At 37.6% G+C, this 12709-nt stretch overlaps 1 protein-coding gene across 1 annotated transcript in view; it reads left to right on the forward strand.

Annotated features, from left to right (window-relative positions):
- The window catches only part of MYO5A (myosin VA), a 201616-nt gene that overhangs the window by 107345 nt on the left and 81562 nt on the right, over window positions 1-12709 (forward strand). Inside the window, exons 10-12 of the mRNA XM_065941894.1 lie at window positions 5105-5370; window positions 5992-6073; window positions 10998-11138. Coding sequence (XP_065797966.1) covers window positions 5105-5370; window positions 5992-6073; window positions 10998-11138 — 489 coding nt within the window. The remainder of the gene's footprint in view (window positions 1-5104; window positions 5371-5991; window positions 6074-10997; window positions 11139-12709) is intronic.

The raw sequence follows: 12709 nt of genomic DNA on the forward strand, positions 1-12709 counted from the left end.
ACTCTTCAGACACCCAAGTTGATATTTGCAAATCTACATGTAGATTAATTCATGTGACTTAAATTTGGGTAAATTAGACTTAGTTTTGAAATACATGTTTCAGCATCTCTACCTGGGTTCAATTCCAGCTTTACTATTTATGTACTCTATGTTTTGGGGTGAGTTACTTAGCTTCTCTGAACCTTAGTTTCCTCATTTTTAAAATGAAAGAGACTTTGTTTGTTTTTTTTTTTTTTACCAATTTTGGACTGGTTGCTCTGATCAAGCTTCATGCTGGATAAATTATAATCTAAAAATATTTGTAATAAATACATAAGAACTTTAATAAGTACATAAGAAATATTTTAGTATATATATAAACTGAGTGAAAATAGGAACTCGGAACAGAGCGGAACCCTGAAGCACGGACTCACCTGGGAGGCGTTTGCTGAGCCCAGTGAGCTATGGTTTTCATAGCCAAGTGGGGTGCGGAAGACAAAAAGCAAAGCCTCAGACTCCTATAAACAGGGGAACAGGAAGGCAAGCTTCTGCCTGAAGCTGAGGCCCTAAATGGGACACATGCTCACCGCCTTCTCCAAGAGTACAAAGAAAAATCAAGTCTCTAAGCGGGGTGGGGGGGCAGAAATAGGTCTCTAAAAATTTAGAGCAATGAGCTGCCCCTCACACTTATTTCCCAGTTTGTTTTCATAGTTCCTGGATGGTCCCCAACAGAAACATACACAAAACTTAGCTTAAATTGATCCCGGATTGGTAGTGCCCTGGATGCCTGACAGAAGCAAATGCAAATCCACCTTCAATCCAGGCCTCAACAGAGTCCCATGAAAAGAGTTACAAGAAATACTGACTCATTGTCAAAAATCTCAAATCTCATGATAAAACAAAATAGAAAGAGCTAGGCAAAACAACAGATAGCAGTCAAACCTACTAAGAATGCTGAAAGAAATTAATAGCAGATTTGACACAACTGAGTAGAGAAGCGATAAGCTGAAAGACAGACGTGAAGAAATGATCCAAAATGCAAGATGGGACCCACAGATGGAGCCCTTAACAATAATTAAAAGAGATGAAGAATGGAGTAATAGAATCTAATTTTAATCTAATGAGAATTTCTAAGAGAAAGAAAGAAGAGAATGAGGCAGACAAAAATGTTTGAAGAGGTAATTACTAACAAATTTCAGAACCTATGAAAATGACACTACACCACAGATTTGGAAAGGACAAAAAGATCCCAGATAGAATAAATAAGAAACCCACCTCTAGGCTCACCATAATGCTACCATAGGCAGAGAGAAAAATCTTGAAACACAAAGAAACATAAGACATACTAGTGTTGAAGAAGTAGCAATTAAACTGATTTCTCACTTCCCAACTGCAATAATAGGAGTCAGAAAACAATGGACCATCTTCAGTGTTCTAGAGTATATAATTACTAACTTAGAATCATATATCCAGTAAAGATATCTTTTTAGAATGAGGAAAAGATAGATGTGTTTTCAGACAAATAGAAACTTGTGAGAATTTGTCACCAATAGGCCCTCACTAAAGGAAATATTAAAAGACATGGTTAAGGCAGGAGGAAAGTGATCTGGATACAAGATTTAAAATTCCAGAGGGAATGTGAATCAATAAAAAATGGCAAAATTTGATTAATTAAAAGAATAATAATTATGAATTGAGCTTCCCAGGTGGCACTAGTGGTAAAGAACCCACCTGCCAGTGCAGGAGATGAGACGTAAGAGATGCAGGTTCAATTCCTGGGTTGGGAAGATCCCCTGAAGGAGGGCATGGCAACCCACTCCAGTATTCTTGCCTGGAGAATCCCATGGACAGAGGAGCTAGCAGGCTACAGTCCATAGAGTTGCATAGAGTCAGACACAAATAGTGTACTGGGCCACAAAATACTTTTTACAGAAAACTCGTTACAGAGGGAAAGGTAGTAGAGAAACCTCACAGACATTCCTGTAACCAAGCAACCAGTCAGCATCACATGAGTTCTGATGCAGCATCCTGAGGAGGGTACCACATCGCTTCTCTAGTATTCCCACCAAAAAGGCATGCCAAATCTGATCATGAGGCAACATCACACAGACCCAAACTGAGGGGCACACTACCCTTCTAAAGTATCAAGTTCTCAAAAGACAAAATAAAAGAGTGAAGAGCTCTTCAAATTAATAGAGGTTAATGAAATAAGATAACTAAATTCAATGTATGAACCTAGATTGGATCCTGGATCATAGAAATGTGCCTCCCTAGCAACCCTATCCTCAGAGGACATTATTAGGTCAATCAGTAAAATTTACTAGGTAATAGGTTGTATCACTGCTAATTTTCTGATTTTATTCATTGTACTATAGTTATATAAGATAATTTTAGGAAAATACACAGTAGAGTATTTAGTACCAAAAGGGCATCATGTTTTCAACATGCTCTTAAGAGTCTGAAAAATAATATGTATGTATATGTATGTGAAAGAGTGAGAGAGAAAGAGCAAACTTGGTAAAATGTTAATATTTAGGGAATCTGGGTGAAGGGAATACTTTATACTTTTCTTGTAACTTTTCTGTTAGTCTGAAATTAGTTTAAAATAAAAAGTTTAAAAAACTAAAGTGAATCACCAGCCCTTTCTTCCTCCCAAAAAGATAGAACTAAAGTACTGGATAGCAAAGCTTATAGATTGGGATTGAGTGTGTGGAGTTCATGTTATTTAATTACATTAAGTTAACTAATGTATCAATTCTTCTATCATAAAAACAGAAACAGAAAGTGAAGCTTTCAAACTAGTAAAGAGGAAAATGAACTAAAAAAATAATCCAAATATAGCAAGAAAGGGAGAGAAATTTTTAGAAAAGGAGGGACAAGTAAAGGCACAAAAAAGGTATTAATAGAAATAATTACAAATGAACCAATGTTTCAGTTAGTATAGATTGTCAGACCAGTTTCAGAATTCAGGTATATACTTTTGAAAGAAGCGTTCCTGAAAAATAAAGGTACAGATAGTTTGAAAGTAAAAGGTTGAGAAAAGACACCATACTAGCTAGAAAAAAACCTGGTAGAGCTGTATTGATACTGGACTATATAGACTTTGAGGCCAAAAGCAGTACTAGAGATAGAGTCACTATGTATTGATGGAGATTTTTATTCACCAGGAAGATGTAGCAGTTCTAAACTTGCGTGTACTTAATGATGTAGTCTCAAAATATATAAAGCGAAAGATTGCCACAAGAATAAAAAGACACATCTGTCATAGTGGGATATTACTGACTTCTCTCAATTATTGATAGGTAAAGAAGTCTAAAAATTAGTTAAGTTATAGAAAATTTGAACCAAACAGTTAACAACATTGACCAAGGAACAAAAATGGTAGTACCATTCAAATAAAATGTTTAGAGTGCTGATCTACTTCTAAATGATGTCACACAATTCATATATAAAGAATGAAATAAGCTGCTTATTGAAGGGAGTTGATCCATGTTGATGGTAATGGTGCTGATTTGTGTCTGAAGTGATTACTTGGGAAGAGGGAACATGAAAGAAAGAAGGGACTGTTTCAGTGGGAAGGGTCAGGGGAGGAGAGTGTCAATAGACCCAGGGTTTAATAACAATTCTGACATAAACTGGAGGTGTGATTTTTGCCAAGCTAGTCTTTTGGATGTTATATCCTAATTTGTCAATTAGAGATAGCAGTGTTCACCCTGCCTGTTCCTCAGGAATGTTATCAGATGCAATTGAAACATGTAAGTGAAGATGTTAAAAAATAAAATGTACTAACATGAATTAAATTAAATAAGTATTTTTAATTTATGAATACTTTGCATGCCTACTCATGCAAAACCTATGGAAGACATTGTAGGTGATACAGGGATCCCTGTAGGTAAGGGATTCCCAACCTCCAGGATCTAATGTCTAATGATCTGAGGTGGAGCTGATGTGATAGTAACAGAAATAAAGTGCACAGTAAATGTAATGCTCCTGAAGCGTCCCCAAACCATTCCCTCACTCCACAATCCATGGAAAAATTGTCTTCTCCAGAGTCAGTCCTTGGTGCCAAAAAGGTTGGGGATCCCTGCCATAGATGATGCAGGGGATCCTTAGATTAGAAACACTAGTCTAAGAAGCCACACAAATAACTATTAAGTTGTCTGTTTATAACCTTTTAGTACCTCCACCTCACACCTCCCTGCCATTGACCCTCATTGCTTTTAGAGGAAGGACTAGCCATGAAACAGCCTCTGGCTTCATCCCCTACATTTTCTCCCTCACATAGCTTCAATCCCTCACATCTCTGGTTTCCCTCCCACCACAGGACTTTTATACCAGATGTCGCCTCTACTTGGAAGACCTTTTCACCAAGTTAACCTCTTATTCTTCAGACCTCAACTCCATTTCTCAAGGCCACCGTCTCCTGTCTCCCTGAATAGGGCACATTCCTTACACATGGAATCTTAGTATAGTGTCCTCTTTTGTAGTAATTTTAATTTTAGAGCGCAATCATTTAGTTAATATTCATTTCCCCTAGTGACTATAAGTTCTAGGAGGACAGGGTGAAAGTGAAAGTGTTGGTTGTTCAGTCATATCTGACTCTGCGACCCCATGGACTGTAGCCCACCAGGCTCCTCAGTCCATGGAATTCTCCAGGCAGGAATACTGGAGTGGGTAGCCAGTCCCTTCTCCAGGGGATCTTCTTGACCCAGGAATCAAACCTGGGTCCCCTGCATTGTAGATGAATCCTTTTACTGTCTGAGCCACCAAGGAAGCCAGTACATGTCTATTTTTTTCTGCTGGCATGTAATATATTTGTAGACAAGCTGACTCATTTTTCTGACTGACTAAATGAATGTGCCTGAAGACGGGTGCAAATAAGTACTATAAAAAGACAAAGGAAGAGGTCATTTTTTGAAGTGAGTCCTAGAAGAGATTACAAAATGCTGCCTAGTTTCTGGTTTGATGGATGATTGTGATTATCACTGATCAGCTTCAAATGCTCTTGGTGTTTGTTGTAGCAGAGAAATTGTCAGGTTTAATTGTTACCTCTTTGTTAATATTTTTTAGTAAATTCTTACTTGATTGATCTGGTCCTAGGAAATAACCCATTTTCTTTTGGCAGCCCAAGCATGAGCCCCTCAGCATCTTCTGTGACCTCATGGGTGTGGACTTTGAGGAGATGTGTCACTGGCTCTGCCATCGGAAGCTGGCCACTGCCACAGAGACGTACATCAAGCCCATCTCCAAGCTGCAGGCCACGAATGCCCGCGATGCACTGGCCAAGCACATCTATGCCAAGCTCTTTAACTGGATTGTAGATCATGTCAATCAGGCCCTCCATTCTGCTGTCAAACAGCATTCTTTTATCGGCGTGCTGGACATTTATGGGTGAGTGTATTTGCTTAGTGGTCTGAGCATTTCTTTCTAGACATTATCTAGTAACTCCAAGTAGGTATTTGATTATGTCTCCTACTGGTGAGCTAAAGGGAAAATTAGAAGAGAATTTTTTAAAGTCTAGTTTCATTTGCTAGTTTGCTTTCTCTGGGTATCTTTCTTTAATGTTGAACCCCTTTCTATACATGTGTGCTTTTTGATGCCTAATTTTTCATCATCTGGTTCACTTTTCAAAAAAGCCTATGACATTTCTATTCCCCTCCCCTCTGTATTTATGTATACATTGTGAATCTGTGAATTGACAAGAGCAGTAGCTTTATTGTAATTCTGATTGTTCCCTACTCAGGGATGAATATCCCCTCAAAAACTCATACTATTGAATAGATTCACAAGCTGCAGCCTTGAAAAAAAAAAAATCTCTGCCACTTTGCTGATGTCTATCTGCTGGGTACATATTTTGTGTTACTAACTTAGAAAGCCTTATCTTCACTGATGTGGAAAGAAAGTTTTGCCATGTTGGGGAATTTCCTATTTCTCTCTAATGTGCACATTTTGAATATTTTTTAAAAGCTATTTTTTCCTTTTTATCCTCTTATATTATTTTTGATTTTACAGATTTGAAACATTTGAGATAAATAGTTTTGAACAGTTTTGCATAAATTATGCAAATGAAAAACTACAGCAACAATTCAATATGGTAAGAATTTTCTTGCTTAAATAATATTCTGCCAAAAGTTATTTTTTGAATTCCTAATATGTGTTTAAAGACTGGCTCCTGAAGTGAAGTTATGAATTTCAATTATTATCTACAGTTTAAAGCAGTTAAACTGCTGAGGAACTTATGATTAATGAATGATGCAACCTTGGAAAGATGTTTATGGTCCAGATTGTATTCAAGGTCATCTGCTGTCTGAGAATAGTAAAAATTTGGTCCAAATAAATTGAGAGAAGGAAGCAGAAAGTGTGTTAGATAGTGACTTGGGGATGTGAAACTTGGACCCCAGGGATATCATTCAGTTGGTTGTCCCTGAGGCTAACTATATGCAGAGTTAGTACTATCTTAACTCTTACTTGCTGTATTAGCAAGATGTCAGGACAGTCTGATGATAAGACCATTGGATGGCATCATCAACTCAATGGACATGAGTTTGAGCAAACTCCACGAGATAGTGAAGGACAGGGAACCCTGGCATGCTGTAGTCCATGGGGTCACAAAGAATCAGACATGACTGAGCAACTGAACAACAACAGGGCAAAAAAGTCAGGACACATTCTCTTTTCTACATTTTTTTTATGTATTCTGTTTTATATATTCTCTCTTCAACAGTCTGAGACATTCACCGAGACAATGGCAGTGGAAGAATTTTGAGTGGCTTTTGTGAAGTAGTAATAGAAATATGTTATCATGGTGTTGGGAGATTTGAAAGCACTTAAAAATGGTTGGGCTACAGGCTCTATGGTGGGGTTGATGGTGACCTCTGGGGGGTCACCTTCCAGGACTGCTGCTGCCAGTGCCCTGTCCCCAAGGCGAGCCACTGCCGACCCATGCCTCCACAGGAGACCCTCCAACACTAGCAGGCAAATCCAAGCTCAAGTGGATTCAGAGTCAACTTAAAACATGTTCCTCAGAATGTCAAATTTCTCAGGATGTTAATAGACATTCCACAAGATAAAGTCATGTTAAAGAAAAAAAAAGAAATGCTGCAAACCCTCTACATCTCTATGTAGGGATTTATAAAGCACATTAGCTGAGGGGGGAAAAAAAAAAGCACAGAGAAATCAAGCAGGAAATATATTTAAATTGACTAAGGAAAAAAAAAATTAAAAAGATTGGAATCCAACTCTGCATTGATTTTCCAGGGGATCCTGGGCAAGTTAATGGACCTTGCTGGGCCTTAGTCACCTCATCTGTTTAATGGGGATGGTAACAGTACCTATTGCATGTAGTTATATGGATTAAAGAGTTGGGATATGTAAAGTGCTCACCACGTGCTAAGTACAACTTTTAAGTGCAAGATTAGGGGTGGTTATTATTGATAAAATAGGATGTTTAAAATGAATCACCTATAGGAATTAGAATATGAAAAAGAATAGAACTGAAGGATGAGTAAGAGCCCTATTATCCTCATCATACAAAGAGAGAGGTTGAGTGGTATACCCTACAATTGATGAATGAAAAATGGAAATTTAAAGATATTATTTTAAGTTACAAAAATAATAAAAACCAAAAGATCTAACAATTGTAATATCAGAAGGATAGAGGAGGAACAGTAGAGAGTGATATATATGAATTTGGCCTCATCTGCCACATCAGGAAATCAATAGATAGTGTTAAATGAATAAATAAAATAATAGCTGATAAGCATATACATCTTCCCCTGGTGGCTCAGCTGGTAGAGAACCCACCTGCCAATGCAGGAGACACAGGTGATGTGGGTTTGATCCCTGGGTCAAGAAGATCCCTTGTGGGAGGGCATGGCAACCCACTCCAGTACTCTTGCAGGAAAAATCCCATGGACAGAGTAGCCTGGCAGTCTACAGTCCACGGAGTTGCAAAGAGTCAGACATGACTGAAGCAATTGAGCACACAACAACAACCATGTTGTTAGGGCTTCCCCGGTGGCTCAGCAGTAAACAACATGCCTGCAATACGGAGACACAAGTTCAATCCTTGGGTCAGGAAGATACCCTGGAGAAGGAAATGGCAACCCTCTCCAGTATTCTTGCTTGGGAAATTCTGTGGACAGGGGAACCTGGCAGGCTACATTCCATGGGTTCACAAAAGATTCCTACACAGCTTAGGGGTTAAACAATAGCAACAACAACAAAGCATATTGTTTAGAGATAATTATCAGGAGAAATAGTTGAGGAAGTTAAAAATGGTTGTTTCCAAGGAATGAGTGGGATTGGATCAGGATAGAACAAGGGATTGTTGCTTGTCATCGTAAAACCTTTAGATTATTTGATCTTTGTAAAATATTGCATAAATTATTATACTTTGATAAAAATTTGGACCCTCTTTTTAACAAATTAAGCTACTTAGTACAGTGAAATAATGTAGAAGTGATCTTAAAATTTTAAGCTGTTTCCGTGAGAATGTGACTGGAATATTTTGTGTCTCTGCATAAGGAACATTAATAAAAACCCGTCAGACACTAAGTGGGATATTATTTTTTCTCAAGATTTTCCTGAGTTTCTCAGTACTTTAATCAACAGCAGAGCCTTCTGCTATTTCCCATTATCTTTGGCACCAGGTCACGGGAAGAATTAAGGATCTAAGCCAGTCTTGTCAGGGACTGGCTAATTTGTTTATTTCTCAAGGACCTCATGTCTCTGCATGTGTGTTTCTGACTTTCTTGCTTCCCTTTCCCTCTTTCTGTCTCTATCCATCTGTTTCTTCTGTCTCTCTCTCTCTCTCTCTTTCCTCATACACACACACACACACACACACACACACACACTGCAGCGTAGCCTCTCTCTGCACAAGAGAGAGAGGCTTCCCTCTCTCATTTCTCTTCCTTCTCTCCTCCCTCCCTCTTATTATCAGATGGCATATATTTTCCTTCAGATGGTATATATTTTGTCTAGGTTTTTGCTTCCTCACTTACCTCACACTTACAAGCAGTGGTTGAGGTGCTTCTATCTTCTTAACTTGCTTAACTCCCATTCATCTTGACTTCTTGCAGCATCAGCTTTCACTGTTAATTGTCTGTTTCCCAGTTCTTATATCTGAGAAAAGAGAATGTGATTAACCCGGTTCATTTGTTCATCAGAGCTCTCTGGCCCTTAACTAGCTGTGGCCTGGGGCATGGGGTCTTAAAGTAAAGAACTTGGTGCTCAGACTGCTCCCTCAGCAGGGGCTGTGGGGTGGGCAGTGGGCAGGAGAAACATGCTGACTGGCAGGTTAGTGCTTGGAGTCATTACCTTATCGAGTAAGCATCTCTTGCCATATTGAACCTCATGCCCTTAATTTTGCAATTAAGAATGGAAAATTTTTGAGGTCTCATGGATTTTGGCAAACTAAACATAGAGATTTGTATGAGAAACAGGCTCTAAAGTTTGGAACAGTGTTTTTATTGTCAATGTGAAGACCACACTGCATATAGACTAATGGATTAAAGAAAGATAGGACTCATTTGTGGGGAATTATTGGTACCATCAGCCAGGGCATCTTGCTGACACATGGTGCCCCATTTGCCTTCTAATTAATCAAAAGAACAGAAGAAATTTGCTTTCTAATTAGCATTACATAAATATTCATATGTATGACAAATTTGAGTTTTTTTTTTTTTACTAAAGTTTCACACCTGGTTAGACTATGAATGCTGCAAATGAGCCAAGAACAGCATTATAATAAGTGTAGAATAAAGTGGGAAAGTTCCAGATGTATGAGGAGAATAAAGTATCAGAAATCTTGGTAACCCTTAAGTTTCATGAGGGTTTGGGTTCTAGGAAGTATGTGTTGTCTGGTAATAACCACAGAGGGATAATCTTCCCAGAAACGTTGCAGGACATGTGAGAGAACCAGTGTGACAAAGGAGACAAGAAAGGAAAGCAGAACCCTGCAGGAAGAAATGAGTATAGGTCATTAGCACCTATAGAAACTAGAATTTTTGGTTTGGCTCCATTGGCTGGGCAGCTTGATGCATGCAGTGCTTCTATTGCCCTTCCTTCCTAGACCAACCTAATTACCTTTCACTGCACACCTCAGGTCACACAGCCCTTCCTCAAGGAAGATTTCCCTTGCTACCCTGTTCCAAATTAGTTAGGGACTCCTGAGCTCATAGCTGGCCATTATTTTTCTCTGGAACATTATTCCAGTTTGTAATTCTGTTTCTTGTGATTGTTTGATTTCTGTCTGTTTCTCCCACTAGTCTTCAAAGTCTATTAGGGCTGAGTCTGTGTCTATTTTGCTAATGGTGTGTAGTGTCTGGGACATGGTAGACAGTCAATACATATTTGTGCTTAAGTGAGTGAATGGAGATGAGAGCAGTGGCTGAAGCATTTAGCAGGAATAATAATGTATTTGTAGTGGTTGCAGCTGCTGGCAGAATTGGATGTAGAAGCCAGAAAAGTGAGCCATAGATTCCCTGACTGTGGAGGATAATCAAGGCAGACACAAAAGACCAACTGTTGTCTAATTCTGAGGCACATGAACTTCAACACCATGGTCCCTTAAAAGAATTACTTTGTCATGCTGTAAGCATCACCCAGAATGTTTCAGTAGTCTGGAGGGCATCCTCTCTGCAGGTTGTTCAAGGCCAGCTAAGGCATTTCTGTGCCCATGTGGTTAGCAACACTGAGCAATAATTTAAGGGGCCAAAAAGTACATAGTGTGGTTTTGGATATATACATATCAAAAAATCAAAAGCTGCCACATTTATCAGCTATTTAAATACTCACATACCTAGATTTTCTTGTTTGCCAAAAATCCTATGTAGCTGAGGTTTTGCCATGTGTGGTTTCCGTTTGCTTTCTTATATTGTTCTCTGCCTGTTTCATGTTTCTCCAAGATTGCTGCTAGAAGCCATTGGCTGTCTCAAATTTTGTTTTATACATGTTTATTGACTCACATTTGTGACAGTAATGTAGTAATGCCAGTTTTTTCTTTTTCATTTCAGCATGTCTTCAAATTAGAACAAGAAGAATATATGAAAGAACAAATTCCATGGACACTCATAGATTTTTATGATAATCAGCCTTGCATTAATCTTATAGAATCTAAACTGGGCATTCTAGATTTGCTGGATGAGGAATGCAAGGTAAGTATGATTTTCTGATTTATTTAATATATCAAAATTTTGCATTGAGGTAAAATGGTAAATAGGTTTTAGTAGAGATTCACTAGTATATCATGAAGTGCCACAGTGGCAACAAGTGGGGGTTACCCTAACTTGCATTCTGAAGGGTCACTAGCTCCAAAGGGTTCAAAATATAGTTGGAACTAGGAAAATCTCCCTTCCCTTTTCAGCTGATTCTAAGTTATGTGAAAAACTGGCATTAGATACAGCTGCTACCAATTTTAGCCACTTTTGTTATTGATATGCTTATATTTGGTACTTTTGTTCAATGGTATGATATAGTTCAGGAAATGTAAGAAATTGTACAAAAGGTATTTTGAATAATAGTTCTAAATGTCTATAATTTTAAACTTGACTAGTTGTTCTTTATTACTTATATATATGGTGGGTAAGGAGTTTTAGTTTTAATATTTGAAGATGTAGCATGTGGGAAAAATACTGGATCTCTGGCTTCCCTGATGAGTGATCCTAGACAAACAACCTATCCTTTCCCTTAGTTGTTCTTTAGTTTATATGCCATAAGTTACAAGTTCATGTAGGCTGATACTCCTAAGCATCCAAATTTCCTACAACATTAAGAATGCAAAGACAAATATTGTATGTTTTCACTTATATATAAAATCTAAAAAAATAAAACGGACAAATGAATGTAACAAAACAAAAAGCGCCTCCTGGATATTACAGAACAAACTAGTGGTTACCATTGTAGAGATAGTTGGTGGCAAGGGCAAGATAGGTGAAGGCAGGATTAAGAGGAACAAACTACTAGGTATAAAATAAACAAGATACAAGGATGTAATATACAGCACAAGGAATATAGTCAGAGTTTTATAGTAAACTTCACATGGAGTATAACCTATAAAAATATTGAATCACTATGTTTTACTGCAACTAATATAATACTGTACATCAACTATACATTAATAAACAAAAATACATGTAAAGGTGCTCAGTTTCACTTGAAATTAAATAAAACATAAATCAAAACAAAAATAGGACACTGCTTTTTACCTATCAAGTGAGTTTAAATTTTATAATACCAAATTAGTATTTATTGCATATATACTCTTGATGAAGGACAAAAGTTAGTACAACATATTTTTGAGGAATATTTATCAAGATTTTAAATACACATACCTTTAGAACCAGAAGTAGAAATGCTGAGAGTTTACCCTATGAATATACTTATAAAAGTATCCAAAGTTTTTGTTTAAAAGGAGTCATTGTGGCAGTTTTCATAATAACAAAAAATCAGTAACAGCCTAGTAGTCATAAATACAAGAATGCTATTATTAAGAGGAAAAAAAAATACAAGGATGGCTAAGTTGAAGATCCCTCTTGGTAAATGTCCCATTGCACATGAAAATATGTGGGTTATTTTTAAATATCTTTTGATACTGATTCCTAACATAATTCCACAGTGATAAGATAACAGACACTGTATATTTTCAATACCTTTAGGCCTTGACATTTTTGTAGCTTGTTTTATATCCCTGGATATGTCCCAGTGTCTCCTTGTTTACAGTCTATGG

The sequence above is a fragment of the Muntiacus reevesi genome, chromosome 7 (genome assembly GCF_963930625.1).
Source record: "Muntiacus reevesi chromosome 7, mMunRee1.1, whole genome shotgun sequence".
Lineage (NCBI taxonomy): Eukaryota > Metazoa > Chordata > Mammalia > Artiodactyla > Cervidae > Muntiacus > Muntiacus reevesi.